The sequence below is a fragment of the Vigna radiata genome, chromosome 8 (assembly GCF_000741045.1).
Source record: "Vigna radiata var. radiata cultivar VC1973A chromosome 8, Vradiata_ver6, whole genome shotgun sequence".
NCBI lineage: Eukaryota > Viridiplantae > Streptophyta > Magnoliopsida > Fabales > Fabaceae > Vigna > Vigna radiata.
Genome location: NC_028358.1, coordinates 36644391 through 36661258, shown reverse-complemented (window position 1 = coordinate 36661258; position 16868 = coordinate 36644391). Strand labels below are relative to the sequence as shown.

The 16868-nt window shown below is 28.9% G+C and overlaps 2 protein-coding genes across 3 annotated transcripts; one reads left to right on the top strand and one right to left on the bottom strand.

The window, feature by feature from the left end:
• Nucleotides 1–2463: 2463 nt before the first annotated feature.
• On the top strand, nucleotides 2464–8564 carry LOC106769755 (thioredoxin-like protein 4B). Of its 2 annotated transcripts, none has more exons than XM_014655495.2 (6): nucleotides 2464–2572; nucleotides 5214–5325; nucleotides 5590–5725; nucleotides 5847–6004; nucleotides 6473–6539; nucleotides 8257–8564. In XM_014655495.2, exons 3-6 carry the CDS (start codon nucleotides 5594–5596, stop codon nucleotides 8353–8355), a joined length of 456 nt encoding a protein of 151 aa, XP_014510981.1. In that variant the 5' UTR covers nucleotides 2464–2572; nucleotides 5214–5325; nucleotides 5590–5593; the 3' UTR covers nucleotides 8356–8564. The 2 variants fall into 2 exon arrangements, with proteins under 2 accessions (XP_014510981.1, XP_014510982.1); XM_014655496.2 differs by having other exon boundaries at nucleotides 2555–2572; nucleotides 5207–5325; nucleotides 8257–8355.
• A 7507-nt stretch (nucleotides 8565–16071) lies between these two features.
• Nucleotides 16072–16461, bottom strand: LOC106770609. The gene has a single exon (XM_014656409.2). The coding sequence runs from the start codon at nucleotides 16450–16452 to the stop codon at nucleotides 16126–16128; it is 327 nt and encodes a 108-aa protein (XP_014511895.1). The 5' UTR covers nucleotides 16453–16461; the 3' UTR covers nucleotides 16072–16125.
• Nucleotides 16462–16868: the final 407 nt, after the last annotated feature.

The window sequence follows — 16868 nt, the reverse complement described above, 5'->3', positions numbered from 1 at the left end:
TAGTTCTTCCGACCCAAAATGGAACTTGGGTCCTTGTCTACTTCTCGACACCGTAATTTTTTTCTGTTGCGGTTGAATAATTGGAAGTAGCCATGAACCCAGGTTCGGTTTTGGGTTGAAAGCACTAGAAGATTCAAAAGATGCAAGCTTTTTTTGTGGGGAAACTAGCGAGAGGGGAGTGTTACACAATGCTACCGAAAGCCTGGATCAAAACTGCACTAAAACACAAAGTCGTTGTTAGACGTCGGTTAAAGCCATGCCCGACGTCTATAACAACACAGACGTCGGTTAGTGTCATTTTAAACCTCTTTATATATTCATGTTGACGTCGGTTTAATCATAGGTGGACGTGTATATAAAGTAATTAGACGTCGGTGTGAGTATAAGCAGACGTTTATATAGATGTCGGTGGATATCGTTAACCGACGTTTATATGAACGTCGGTTCTGACGAATTTCGATGTCTCGTAGACGTCACCCGTATAGACGTCGGTTTTGAAAGTGACGTTAAAAGTCCAAATTAACCGACGTTAAACAACGTTTTTGCACTAGTGGAAACATTTTATGGCCCAACAAAAGTTGAAGTTAAAGGTGGGTATACTCTTAGTTTATAACTTTCAATCATGATATATCTAGACGTGGTTTCTCCATCTAAAAATAAAATTCAAATAAAAATGTTTTGAAATGTTCAAAAGATTTTTTTTTAAGGAGGTTAAGAAAGGAGAAAAAATATCAATATTCTAAAAATTTGATAGAGGTGGAGAATATCTTAATTATGATTTTATTAGTTTCTTAAGAAAAAAATTAAGATTATTTCGAAACCACAGTATACAATATACAATGACGTGTATGAAAGAGGAAATCAAGCTTCAGTAGATATGATAACATATCTTACTTACTTTATTTAATTTTATATTGTTGTTAAAACAGACCATCTATCTGACTTATCACAAGTTTGTCACTTAATTAATCAATCTAAACCAATTTATTATTTTTAAATTTAACATAATAGATCATATGTTGAATGTAAAAAAAAAAGTCAAATAAAAAATATTGAAATTAAAACAATGTTAATTTTTGGTATAATATCATGATATTATATTATAACGACAAATAATATTTGATGTCATATATTGATAATAAAAGAAAATTACATAAGAAAGGATATTTTGGATAGTTGTGATTATGAAAGTTTTGTCCTAAAAGAATAAAAGGACTAGATCTCCTTAGGGTAACCAGTGAAAAAAACATGTTTATGCCCCAACAAAAGTTGAAGTTAAAGGTGGATATACTCTTAGTTTATAACTTTCAATCATGATAAAATATCCGACTTACTTTATTGATCTTTCATAAAACTTCCGTAGATATATTTTAAAAGTAACAACTTGTGAAATAAATATCCTACAAAAAATCTTCTAAAACTCTACATGTGATATAGGAAAAATATAATACAAAAATTCCAAACACATAAATGCATTATGCAGGAGTGATGCAGGTTGTATAATAATCCTAAAGACAAGACATGTCTACATATAATTTTAGCAGAATAATTATTGAGGAGAGGGTGTTACAAGTGTCGTCAATTATTCAATAAATAATAAATTTTGGTAGAATAATATTTTGAAATAGACTTTAAACTTAAAATAGTTTTAAAAAATTAAATATTTTTATTTATTTATATTTAGCTTTATTTCTAATAAATATAAAATTTTTCATCATTATTTTAATAAACTTGAAATTATCGATAGTTTCGGTGAAAATAAAAAGTATTGAGAGTTTGATTAAGTACCTTCAATTGTCGTAACGTTTTAAGAGTCTTCCTACAATCATGAAATGTTGTACCACTTTGCAATTGCCTCAACTTTTCAATTTACCCTTTTTTTAATTTTGTTCGTTTGAATAGATTTGGAAGAGAGTAATTGAAAAGATTTGAAGTAATTTTTTTGTTACTGTTTATTTGAATAAATTTGAAAGTAAGTGAAAGTAGATTTTGAAATAAAAATTTGTGAAATTTAGTATAAAATTTAATTTATGTGACAGATTAAAAAAATTTATTTCCAAATTTATTCTCCCTTACTTCTAAATCTATTTAAATAAACAACAAAAAAATTTATCATTAAATCTTCTCATATCTTTTCAATTACTCTTCTCAAATTCACTCACGTGAATAATAGTTTCATCCATGAGTATTTACCGAGTTAGCAAGAAGACTAAAATAAAATATTCTTCCTCGCTGCAGAATCTTACACAAGGACGCCGTATGCAACTATTATTTTCGGAACAGTAATTCTGAATTGTTTTTTATATTTTTAAGTAATTGTTACAAAAATATATTTTCAAATTTGAAAGGTGCAGTAGAGGTGTAGAAATTTTTATTATAATTTTAATAGGGGCAATATGGGTTACAACTTTTTGGATGTACACGAAGAAAAAAAGGGGTGCAGGAAGAAGGAAGAAAAGGCCACCTGTTATCTCGACTTGGCCCAGTTCTCAACATGAGAAGAAAATGTAATATTTCATCCGATTCCAGTTTCATCTCTTGGGTTTGTTCTTCCCCTGTTCTTCATCAATGAGTAAGTTTCATTGTTTTTTCTTGGCTTGACTTTGTTCCCCTGTTTCGTCTCATTCATTTTTCACCTCTGTTCCCTGTTCTTACATTTATTTTATGGTGCACCTTTTGATTTTAGTCATCTGTGTTCTGCCTCTGTTAATTATGTTGTTCTTCTAGCAATTGTATCATTTTTAGTTCTACCGAAATTCAGATATCTGTATTATTCTATTATGCTTTTCTAATTTTAATACGTAATAGAATTTTAAAATGAGAAGGATGTTCTTCTTTCCGGTTTTGTGAGACATAATGGAATTTGAAATTAAATGTTAGAAGACGGAAAGAGGTTTAGTGGAGGTTGTGGGTATGGGTTTGAGTGGGCAGGAAGAGGATAGTAGGTGGAGATAACGAGTTAGGGAGAAAACACGAAGAGGTAGGGTTTAGGGGGAAGAGGTTGCAGATTTTCATGTTCTGCAGAAAGGGGAAACTGATTTGTTTTTGTGAACTTTGTTATTTGCACCCTTATGGAACTGTTTACACCCTTTTTGATATGCTACTAATCCCCTTGCTGTATTATCTACGACTCTCATGTCTTATTGGATAAGGTTTGGGAGAAAATAAAATTTGAACTAATCAAGTATTGTAGGGTTAGATTGGTTCGGTCTAAAAAAGACAATTCAAAATTCAAACCAAGCTAACACAGTCAGGAAAAGATTGGTTCGGTTAGGATCAAGTGCATCTAATCACAAAAGTATACGAAACTTTGTTTTAAGAAAAAGAAAAATGCATGATATTTTCAAGAGATTCACGCAATTCTTTATTGGAGGAGATAAACAACAATTTATATGAACATGAGTGCAGAACTAGGGGAATCTGGTAGCAGATGAAACAAGGTTCAAACACCTTAATAGGACAGGATTTAAATGATTTTGATATCAATTTAAAAAAATAAATTTTAAATTCAATCCAATTCTACAAAATTGACTTATAGAAAAAGGTTATTGTGTTTATGTACTATAATTCTAATTATATTTCTTTTGACCAATGTTTTTGCTATGATCTGGTATGGTTTTCATTATAACTTTATAAAGGATTTTTGGATCTATGATATTTTTTGATACTCGATATTGATAACAATGATTCGAGCTGAGATTTTCACAAGTTTAACCTACATACTAAGATGTTCTCAAATTTCTTGAGAGCTTATCCTAGCAAGGTGTTGGTCATGTGTAAGTAGAACGACAATTTACGAAAAAAGATGAACCAAATGAAAGGTTTGGGAAAGAAAGAAGGGAAATTAAAGTAGTTTAGGAAATAAGCGACAAAAATACTGAAAGAAGAGGGTAGAAGATAGGTTTGTACTCTACATCAGTAGCCTTGGTTATTTACATTGTTTTAATTAATGCTTTCATAAAGCCTTTTATTTATTTTTTTCTTTTGAAATTCGAATAATTTACATGAAAACTCAAGCAATGAATGGAAGTATTTCCTCCCTAAAACATATTAATAAACTTTATACTGATTTATCATGCAATTCTTCTATAAATTAAGGACAACATATTTTATTTCAGTAGCCTTCAGAATTAGAAAATTACAACAAACTTTCTGTTGAAGACAATGACTAATCTCTCAATTTGAGTTTTTTTGTTAAGTATAGGATTTTGTGGAAGTCTCATCAAAGTTTGAATCAGTTTTATCTAGAGCTATAACCTCCTTAAAAGTATGATGCATTGATAAACAAATATTTCTTAGGCTGCTTATTTCTGCGTAAAATTAAAAATTGAAGGAAACCCATACACTTGAATTGCTTGCATGCTAAGCCATAATTTATACTAGGGAACAAGTACAAAGTCCTTAGATTATTGTGTTTTGGTTATTCCTCAAAATTGTTCATGTATCTCAAAATCAATTAGGTTGTAAGCATGTATCAATGCTGTGAACGGCACCAATGAAGTTGTTTACAAAAGTTTCTTCGAGTTAAATGTTATTTGACAAAACTTATTATCAGTGGAGTACATGACATGAAATTGCTTATGCAAATTTTGCTGCCTATATAAATTATTGTTGTTTAACATTTTTTGTACTAAAAATTAAGTATTTTTAGTATTGATAATTTTTTTATTAATGAAAAAGTATTAAAAGTCAAGGGTATTAAAAAAATATATTAAAATACAAACAACGACAATAAAAGAAAGCTAACTATATAAGCTAATGTTAAAAATTTATTGAAATAAGTTTTAATTTTTAAATTGGAAGTTCTAAAATACTACTTTAAAGTAATTCTCAGGCAGTAACTGGTTATTTTATCTTAGCAAAGGTGCAGCTTTAGTTTTCAAAGTTATTTAAAAAAAATTCGCATGTAGAGAGTTATTGTCTGGTAAATATTTAAAATAAATTTAGAATTCTAACAATGTCTTTGAATTAACTGAAATTACATAATTCCAATACGTCCTTCATTCATTTGCGCGCTCTCTCGCGGTTCGGACCCGGTTTCTCTCTCTGACTCATCTACGATCATTTCTTTTCTAATCAGATTTATTTGTTGCTTCAATTTATCTTCCTATTCTGATGAGATTTCAACTTCATTGATTTGTATTTGAATTTTGATTTTGATTTTGCTGATGGAACCCTTTGGCTTGTATTTATTTCTCTACCCGAGAGTGTAGAATCAGATGCAAAAGCATAGGATCGCAAAACGGCTTGAGAAACGCAACATCAACAGCCGAGGAGGAAGTAACTTGCAAGAGAGAACCAGTGAAAGGGGGAATTGTTACCCAGGTGCGTTCTATATGAATCGTGACCTAGAAACCAACAAATCCTGTCTTTTTTTGCTTTTTGTTTTCTTATTTTTCTGTTTTCCAACCTTTCTCAAAAGAATCTAAACTCGCGATTTTACACAAGATTGAGCGAGTTTGCTCCACTTCACGTGATCTTACTCAACCGGTTCTTTGTGCTTTAGATCCTGATAATATTGGTCCGGATAAACTTACATAAAGTATAGTGTATTTGAACTTGATTGAATGCTAAATAAATTTATTGAAGGAAAATGAGTGAGCTCTTAACAACCTTGTCGAAGAAGATAGAGGTGGATACCATCATCAGAGACACCTTTGATAAGGTTGTGGTCCTCCGTTTTGGTCGTGCCTCTGACCTTACCTGTCTCCAGCAAGATCACATTGTATGTTTGTCTTCCTGTATCTTTTCAGTAGATTTTAATTTTGTTGTTTCTTTTTCAAAACCTTTTGTTTTTTTTTTTTAAATTTCATTCTTTTCCAAATCGTAGTTTCTCGTTGATACAGCTTTCTAAGGCCGCTAGGGACGTGTCTAAGTTTGCAACTGTGGCGTTGGTTGATGTTGACTCGGAGGACATTCAGGTCTATATCAAATATTTTGACATCACTTTGATACCATCTACGGTGTTCTTTTTCAATGCCCATCACATGAAAATGGATTATGGGTATGGTCCCGGCTGTTTTTATTTTTAGCTTCAGTGCTCACTCCCCGTTTGTTTTATCGATGGTTGGTTCATTTAATTAGTGATAGATGATTTACTTATGAATAACATTCCCATTGAAAAGTATTTCTTGAAACAGAAAAATTTTTCAGTTTCAAAAAGTGACGGGATTTTCATTTTATTATTAGTGTTGTTTTGAAAGTTCTTGCTATTGAATCTGAAGGTGGATAGTGAAGTTTTGGAAGACACGGATTAGTTGGTGTAAATATACCGCTTTTTTATTTTGAAACTTTTTTCTGTAAAGGTTGGAACTTGGAAAAGTGTTAGTGGTAAAGTATCGTGCTCTTGTAAATTCAGTTATACAAAAAGGAGATTCAGCCATTCTTCATAATTGAGTAGTTTTATCTTGTATGATGACTTGTATCAATTAATTTTGACAAAGTCTTTTGACACATTTGTTACTACATGTAGGACTGCTGATCATACCAAATGGATTGGTGCTTTTCTCTCAAAACAGGACTTCATTGATGTTGTAGAGGTTTATACTCTTATTTATTGGCTTAACGTCATTTATTAACGTTGATCTCTGATTCGTATGCACAATTATATTTTTAACTAACCAAGATTATGAATTAGAAGTGTGGTTTTAGTAACAAATATATTTAAATTTCTAATTTTTTTCGTACTTTGATTTGTAACATTTGCTTCATATTTTTTAATTTTAAAATATCAAGAACCCATTTAAACTTTTTAATGAGAAAAATTATAAATGATAGCTAGTCTTACGTTGTTAAAAGGACGTTTAGATAGAAGACCCTTTTGGACGGAGGTCAAACTCCCGAATGCTTAAAATTGACTTACTGGATTGTATGAGCACTGTTATTTGTCAGGCTGTGTATCCCTTCTGTTACTGTATTTTTTAATGTTTAGCCATTTGTAAATAGTTTTCAATTTTCAAGTATTTGACATTTTTCTTTTTCTTTTCTTGTCCTTTCTCCCTTGTCTTAATAGTTGGATAGGAGACTGATAAATGTATATCTTAAGCTCATTTTTGGTGTTAGGTTAGCTTCTAGATTAACTTACCCTCTTTTTTAGTGTTTGTACTGGTAATTTGGAGAAGCTCAGGGGGATAGTTTTGTTGTAGATCACTTTTCTGTTCTTTTCTTTATAAACCCACTTGACTAATAAGGCGAGGAAAAGTGGTTCTCTCAACAGATAAGAAATGAGAGTTTTGTTTTGTCATGTTAGTTAAATATTTAAAGTTTTGTTTTTTCCCAGCTGTTAGCTCCTGGAGCTGTCCATGGTAACTTGAGTACATCTTTCTTTGGCTGGCAATTAGGTGTTGTTTGTTTATTGTTTTCAGAAACACTTTCTGTTCTCTAAAATTTGTCTCTAAGCACATTTGAAAGTGATCAACCCAAGTACACTCTCGTTTTGTTGGAAGTGATCTTTAACCCAGCCTAATTGTGGCTTCTTTAGGCGGTCTTCTTTGTAGCCTCTGGCACCATTATACTTGATGTGCTGGGGTATTTTTTTTCCCAGAGATAACTTGTGTAAGTGTTTGTTGACTTACAAGTTAATTTTGTGAACCGAGTTAGACTTTAAACACAGATTTTAAGATGTTTTAGGTCCTGTCTAGATGAGCTTCTTTTATAAGAACTTATGAGAAAAAGAATAGGAAGAAAAAATAAAATTGACTTTTTCATAAGTTAAAATTAGTTTACACATATGATAGTTTGTAGAAATTACTATCTTATATAATTTCTTCAAATTTTTATTTTTAATTTGTACATAAGCCAATTTTAATTTCTAGAGAATTCATTTTTTCTCTATTTTTTTCTCCTAATAAATCCCTATGGAGAAACTCATCTAAACGTACTTTGCAGAAACTTTTCTCATAAACGCTTGAAGCAAACAAAAAAGGAGGATGAGAAATCATCTCCCTGTGATTTTGTTTTTGAAGCACTTTTGAAAACGAAGATAGATTTTGAATGGGAAATCGGTTCCTCGCCTATGTAGTACGAGATCGTTTCGGAAAACAATTTTTGAGACGAAAATGTTATAAGGGAACCAAACGGGCCGTTGAATTTCAGTATTCCAAAGGAGATTTTTTTTTTTTTTTTCCTTTTTCAATTGTATCATATGTAAAATTCTCAAAACAATTCACTAATTTGCAGACCATACTGGAAGTCTGGGTGTCTTTGCTTTTCAGGTATTGATCATCATTATTCACGAAACTGTTTATATTCGTGCAGGCAATATTCAGAGGAGCAATGAAGGGAAAGCTAATTGTTAATTCTCCTCTCCCGCCTGAGCGTATACCAAAATTTCAGATACTATACAAGGATGTCTGAACATTGAAATCAATCCTTCAATCTTTTCTTTTCGTAGAGGTATTTGAAAATTTCATATACTTGTATTATTGCTTTTTACCCTCTTTTTCTTTTCATGTTTTGACTTGTAAAACTGGTCTTTGGCTTAGAAATGTGCTGATTTGTATAAATGAGCTTTTGCGTGTTGAAATTCCACTCTTTGGTTCATAAATGAAAATAGGATCATCTTATGTTTACTCACGTAGTATAAGATTATACCATAGTCAACTATGCATTATAGTTTAAGTGTATTTTAATGGATGCTTACAAAATAACTTGAGAGAAAAGTGTTTACCCAGACATCTCACTTTATAACATGTTAAACCATTGTTAGATTCTCAAAAATAAACTTTTAATCCAAGAAACAAATAGAGTCTAAAATTATTCACGTTTTATGTATTAATGTATAAGTATATAGAAAAGTCTTTTACTAACAATTGAAATATGACACATTTTGCATAGTGTAAAGTAAATATTTCTTAACTAAAAACGTGAAAAACTAATTTTGTTTAGATATTATAATCCTTTTTTTTTTATTGTTATTGAATAATAAGGCAAGGAATGATAGAAAAGGAAGGGGGCTTCTTCCCTCATTTCATTGATTTCTTCCTGCTCCCCAACTTTTGGAGTACTTTCAATTTTACCTTTACAAAACAAAATGGAGTATATGTAATACGACGGAGTTTTGAATCAGGTGTATGAAATTGGAATTTTGAAATCCAGTCCACATACAAACACAACTTGATTACTGGATTTAAAAATCCAGTACAATTCATTACTATTATTTCTTTAATGAAATTCTTACAATTCAATGTTTTCTTACAATTTCTTTTTGTTTTCAATGTATTTTATTTACATTATATTTTTACTTATCCAAATATGATTGTAAATCAATATTAATTCATTTATTCAATTAAATTATTTATAATTTTGAAATTACAAATATTATAACAATCACATAAAAAATGTATTTTTATTTAATAAGATTTTATAATAAAATATAACCTCTACAATAACAAAGTTCACACAAATTTTCTAATTGAAATTTTTTATTAAATTTTAATTTAAAATAAAATTTAGACAAAATTTAATAAATATTTCATTTAGTATAATTTCCTTTAGATATTCATTTGAATTAACATATAAAAATAAAATGTGTTTGATTTGGTTCAATTAGTATAATTTAAACAAAATTTAAATATTTCAATTAGTATAATTTAAATATAATTTAATAATACTTGTAACATTCTATTTAATAATGTAAACCACGAAATGATACAAATTGATAATCAAATGCAAATACTCGAAAAACCATAGTAAACATTGCAATTAATAAAAAAAGAGTATAATTATAATAATTAAAAAAAATGTCGAAGCAAGAAGAATCTAAGAATTAAAGTTACAAAATTGAAAGTTTTTAAAAAATGTTCAAATATATTAAACTATAAGTGTATAACTACTCAGCTGCATTACCACATCCTCTAAACTAAAATTAGTTTGACACTTGTTTCCTCATCTACTTTCACCAATAAAGATTATCATTACAAAAAAAAGAACACAAACACAAAATATGTCAACAACAAGAAAAAGATAAAAACATAAGCTAATATATATGAAAGTAGTATCATATAATCCTTAATGAATAAATATTTATAAGCTAAGCAATTCATACAATTGTAATTGTAACTCAGAAGCCACATTGAAAAAATTCATTAAACTCAAATATCCAAATAACTAACATTACAATAATGAGAAGTTTTAGCACTTGTGATGGATAACCTCTACCCATAAGATTATTAATAATCTTATATAGATTCCTAAAACTCCAAAATGTTCTTTCAATCAAGATCTCTTGCAACTCTCAACTCTTAATGTATTCTCCTTTACATGAGTATAAATAATAAGGGAATGTTAGGATAACTTCCATTTCTAAATCCCTACTTCAAATACACACTTAAAGAATCATACAACACAGATTTCTTTCATAAAATTCCATCACGATCATATTTTCATACCTCATTATATCCTAAAAGTTCACATCATCCCTAAACATTCAAATTATCACTTAGTATATTACATAGTAACTTAACAACACATACAAATTGGTTGGAAGTTTTAAGAATAAAATTTCAACACATACAAATTGGTTAGAGGTTTTAAGAATAAAATTTCAACTTATACAGAACTCCAAAAATTATGTTCTTACATTTAAATTAAAAATAATTGAATCAAGAATGCAATTAAAAATAATCAACCCAATTGAGTACGTGTAGAAAAATTTATGCACTAAACAAATGAAAAAGTTCAAAGATGTCAACAATCTAATTTACAAGAACCTTACACACAAAATTTCTCTAACTATAAACTTTTAATTGAAGATATGGCTGATCAAAATAAAAGGTTGTGTGTCTAGTAACATGTGTTAAAATTTTAGCTGGATTCAAACAAGAATTTTCATTTTACGAAAAGGACGCAATGTATGAAATTGGGTAACACCCAGAGGCTGGAACTGGCGCTCAGCACATTAAGGTCTAAAGTGGCTCAACAACAAAAACTACCAATCAACTTTGTGGCTTAATAATCCAAATTTGTGAGAAAGTGTATTAGATTTTGAAATTTTAAAATTTAATTTTGTTTGTATGTTTATTGGATTTTGAAATTCAGTTGTTTTTAATATGTCAATGTTTACCGGTCTTATAAATCTAGTTTTGTTTATGTTTACTGAATTTTGAAATTCCGTCTAGTTTATATACCAGATTTAGATATTTGGAAATGTGAAGTTGCTAAATTTGAAATCTTAATTTCATAGATCCAATATCACACACCAGATTTTTAAATTCAATTTAGGACTACATTATATTACATACAGCGTATATATTTTTATGGATAAAATTGAAAGTATATGAAAAGTTAGGGGTGAAGGAATAAGCCACCAAAACAGTTTCACACTAGGTATTTTCTTTAAGACCATTTTTGTCCCGCGTCTTCCTTTCAGATGTGAAAAAAAAAAGTTAAAATTATTCATAGATTTGAAACATTTCGACATAATTTGGAAAATTTATTACATATTTTGAATTCATAGCTCAAGAATATATTATGAATGGAAAAATTTAGAAACATAGTATCAATTGTATGATACAATATTTTAGACCGTATAATCCAAATCATGTTTTAGATTTCTAGCATACACTTTGAATTGTATTTTTAGATTACAAAACTGGAAAATATATTTTAGATTACATATTTTGAAAATTCATTCTAAACTGAAAATATATTTTAAATTATGTGATTCATAATCATTTTCAGATGATATAATTAAAAATGAATTTCAAATTATATAATCTGAAAACATATTCTGTATTTTAAGATTTGGAAAGGTTTATATCATGTGATTGAAAATATATTTTTGTATTGCAAAATTTGAAATACATTTTTGTAGTATGCATTTTCAAATGTATTTTTAAATCTGAAAATATATTATGGAGTGCGTAGTGTAACTCAAAACATGTTTATGAATTTGACAATCCGAAAACTCAAATCATGGGCATTTTAGACATTTCAAACACCAACATGGAGGTGGAGAAAAAACTTGGGTGTGCAAAACGTGATTATTCACTCATCAACCCACCTCTGAAAATAAAAGCCCAGACTCATTAACCCAGCAAAAGTGTTTCTTCTTTCATCCCATCACAGGCTTCCGCAAATTTTCCGGAAATTGGTTTTCCAAAATTGATCTTGTATGTTTTGTATAGCAAAATCTGATTGGATGGGGTGCAGGAAGAAACACCAGCCCAACAAACAATACTTAATTATATATTCCTTCAACCATTTTTTAAATTAATCATTTTCAAACAAATAATCAAAAGAAAAGTTATATAAATTAAAATTGTTTGAATTGCTCAAACAATTTATAAAACAGCCTGTATTATTATTTATAAAACAGTGACAACTCATGAGATAGGATTAAATTATAACTAAAATTATACGACTAACATGTCCAATTATAACTAATATTTGCCTATCTGGCACCACACAATATCACAGCCACAAAAGTAGATCATATAAAATATGTAAACTACATTTGATTTTTAAAAAGTGATATAAAACTATTAAGCATGCTTAAAAATATAAACTCGTAATCAAAATATAAGTGAATGATTGTTCATTTTAATAAAATGTTCAAATAACAAAATATTTCATTATAAACCTTGTATCAACTCCAATATCATATTACACTTACATACATACAAATATATATATATATATATATATATATATATATATATATATATATATATATATATATATATATATCCATAATTATCCAATAAGAGACAAGCTTTGATGTTTGATAGCCCCCACCAGTTTGAGTGCTTTGAATCTTCCAGCTTAAGAAGGAGAGAGATGCATAAATACAAATTAGCCTTAAATAATTCCAATTAAAAAGCCAAGAAGCAAAGAAATTAAAGAATAAAGATACTTAGACAATATTTTTTGACAACATTTGAACATCATCATACATGTCATTGTGTGATTGGTTCATGGTAATATCATTGTGTCATTAGGACCAATCATACTGACACGTATGATTAAGGTTCAAATGTTATCAAAAAATGTTGTCTATATATCATTACTCGAAATTAAAAACTATACCAAAAATTAAATGTGGGACCTTTCATTTTTGTTTTGGACCCCACGACATGGCCAACTTGCTTCCAACTAAGAAGTTTCACAATAAAGTTTGTTCCATCTTTTCCACTTTCACACTTCCCAATTCCATTTTTCTATTCAAAAAGTTTAAATATTTATCACTACCCAATCAAGATTTCAATTCAAATATTGTTGACATCCAAAGGAAACTCAAAATAATCTTTTCTTTTTTAAGGCTGCCTCATAGAACTCTTTTTCTTTCCATAAAATAATACTGAAAGTAAATTTCTAATAACAAAACGTTTCCTTGTAAAGATGGGATTGCTTTCATTAAAGTTAATAAAAAAAATAAGAAAAATGGGATTAACAGAAGAAGCCAAAATGATTCAAAACATGAATTCTTGTCATTGAAGTTGATAAAGAGAGGGAGAAGAGCAATTGGAATTTGGTCTCATAATCAAACATTCAAAAACACCAACTCAGTTTGTTTGTCAAATCCTAATAAATTAAAGCAATTATATAAAATATTTATTTGGTAGATGTAGTGTCCACTAACCAATCGAGATAAATAAGTTAAAAAATCTCTACAGCCGATAAAATAATATGTCTAACAAATATGGTTAAAATAGAGTTTAACTTGAGTATGATAACATGTTAAGATGTAAATTTTAAGTCTAATTTAATCTTACATAACTGGTTTGTAAAGTAAGATTTGCACCACACTTATATATTATAATGAAATTTTTAATAAACAAAATTAAAAATAATAAATTACACTGAATCATTTAAATAAATAAAAATTGTTGGAGTTATTAATCAGTGCAGAAAACCATTGTGTATCTTGTTCAAAGTTTTAAGTACATAGATTATGACTCTATGCTTGGTTCCAACAGGATTATATTAAACATGGAGCTTTGCTTATTGTAACTCATTGTTCATAATATTCTTTCCGAGCCTCATTTTTTAAATATAGTTTTCAAAGTTTGTAAAACTTAATTTCTAAGTGATGATCAAAAAAATCACAGTTGAAATATAAATAATGAGAGTTTATTGAAAAGATAAAATTATGACAGTTAATCATTATATCTAAATATTATACGTTTTGAATTTTCATAACAAATATTCAATTTAAAGAAAATATTAATGAATAAATATATATATTTAAATTATTCTTAACTTCAATTCTTAAATAATATAATTAGAAATGAATGTAAAATTTATACACCAAAATAAAAGAAAAAAAAAGTTTTTTATATAAGAATGAAAGTAGAGTAAAATGTTAAACTTGAAATAATTACTATGTGTGTAGTTTTTTACTATATATGTGATGAAGATAGCAACAGAGGAGGATTAGGGTTTAGTAACATTAGCAATATACGTAGGAATAAAGAAAAAAATACGTAATCTATACGGAAACAGTATGCTCATCGTAAACCTTGATACTATTTAAAGAAAAAAACTATGTTAATGAGAATTATCCATATTTGATACCAACTCAAAAAATGCTTACACATCAACTTTTGTTTGTAACCTTAATTCCAAATTAAGATTGTTTTTCACAAGAAAGCTGATTGCTACAACATTCTCTAAATATTTGTTTAATTAGTCAAATGTTGGTAAACAGTTATTATTTAATTCTCCTGTATTCGGTAAAATCAAACAACCACTACCAATTATTCCTCGTTAAATAATAACATTTCAATATAAAATCACAAAAGATGGTATATTTATTATATGAATCTTTCGAATAATCTTGCAAAGAGACAGCTTATCCAATCAGAAATATTAAAATCATCATCCAAAATAGTTATTCAGTATAGATTGAATAATCACTCTTAAACAATAATTAAATCACGATTAGATTATCATTAATTTAAAATATATCTCGGAATCTATAAATACATTTATTATATATTAATCGCTAACTAAATATGAACGTTTAAGGGAACTTTTAAAATTTGAAAAACATATATCGTTGATTCCATAACCAAAAGAGTACACATAGTCTATAAATTTTATAACAAAGATTAATTATTAATAAACAGATAATTATTTTACTCAAATATTACAATTAAATCATATAATTCTCCAAGAAGAATACATAACACTTGGAGTGAGTTGTTGGGTGAATGTATGTTTGAAAACTGTTCATTAGGAATGGCTTTTGGATTTGAGTTCGAAGCATAACATGGATTTTTTTTTTTTATTATTATTATTATTATTATTAATCAAATTAATTAACGCCCGTGCTTAAGAGAATAAGATCATCATGGCCTTTCCTGCAAACCAAAACGTATACTTTTATATTTGTTTGATGTAAAGAGCTGCATATCTAAGTCTGCTTTACTTTTCAAAAAGTAAATAACCAATTATGATAAAATTAAATAAGACTTTTTGATAAATTAAATATATCTCAAATATAAGCCAACATACGATTTTAAACAAATATATCTGACTGTAAAAAATACGAATTGATCTTTAAATATAATAGTTTGACAATAAAATAGCCATTGTCTAACGTTAAAATTGTCCTTAAAATTGCATTTTAACGATATGAAACTTAACATTGCGTATTTGGAAGACTTTTTACGTACCTTTCTTTTAACTAAATCATACTTTATCTTTTTAAAAAAAATGTAATTAACAATATCTTCTACATCCAGAAATAAATTTGGTTATTTATTCTATATATATAATTTTTTACTAGTTAATTTTAGATTTAATATCTAAATAAATCTCTATTTTCGTCTAAAATTTTAAATACGACTCTTTCTTTTTTATATCTCGAGTCTTTATTTTTATAAAATTGAATCATATAACTTTTTGGATCAAAGAGTGTTAAGTATTGTCAATCGGAGAAATTTTGAGTTTGTCGTCACTGATCGATAGAGTCGTTGTTGTTCGAGTAGATGACGAAGGATAGTTTTTGTGGTTTATTGTCTTACCGCCGTTTGGACAAGCACAACAGTGTATTCCTAAAACGTAACAGACACCTCCAAAGGCTATTATTGATGACAGGTCTAATTTCATTACAAGAGGGAACAGGAATAGTTGAAATTGTTTGTTGAGAGATCAAGAACAGTAACAAAAACTTACGGACAATCATTCTGGGGAAAAGAGGCGGCGAAGGCGAGAAGCGAAGAGGCCGGAGGAGTCAAGAGAAGCTTCTCGAAAGAGGTCCCGCTTGATGTTTCTGATGCGATCAGAGAGAGAAGCGTTCTCGTCCCTGAGAACGTGAATATCTTCCTCGAGATTGTGGATTTTGTATTTCTGCCCTAAAGATCGCATGTTGAGGAGAAGGATTCCCTTCATTGTGAAGAATTGAATGAAATCGTCCTTCTGTTTCATCGCGTAAGACAAAAACCCTAACCCTTTCTTCGATTTCTCAGCGGCGGTGCCCGGTGTCGGAGAAGCTGAGGAGGAAGCCATGCCTATCAATCCACCACCACAACCAAGATACATAACAGAACCTAAATCAGTTTTTTTCTTCACTCAGTACAAATCGCAAGGAGTGTTAAGCTGAATAATCTGAATGAACAGTGTTTTTTTTTAGGCTTAATACTTCTAATGGTCCTCTGTTTTGTCAACTAATCTCATTTTGGTCCTCAAGTTTACAACAGTCTCAATTTAGTCACAATTTTTGAAAATATGCACACATTGTATCTCATCCGTTAAGTGGTAGCAGACGGCGTTAAGTGTTGTCCACGTGTTGGAGTGAGAATGTGGTGACGTGTCCTATTTTTGACGTGTCCTGTTTTTATTAAAAGGAGCATTGATGACGTGGCATCAGAATTCGATTTAGGGTTAAATGGGATCAGAAATTAGAAATTGGGATTTAGGGCTGT

Excerpts from the sequence above, each read along its gene's own strand:
- LOC106769755 (XM_014655495.2), top strand. The coding sequence starts at position 5,594 with ATGAGTGAGCTCTTAACAACCTTGTCGAAGAAGATAGAGGTGGATACC. Across the intron at positions 6,005-6,472 it reads CACATGAAAATGGATTATGG|GACTGCTGATCATACCAAAT; the intron begins GTATGGTCCCGG and ends TACTACATGTAG. Across the intron at positions 6,540-8,256 it reads ACTTCATTGATGTTGTAGAG|GCAATATTCAGAGGAGCAAT; the intron begins GTTTATACTCTT and ends ATATTCGTGCAG.
- LOC106770609 (XM_014656409.2), bottom strand. The coding sequence starts at position 16,452 with ATGGCTTCCTCCTCAGCTTCTCCGACACCGGGCACCGCCGCTGAGAAA.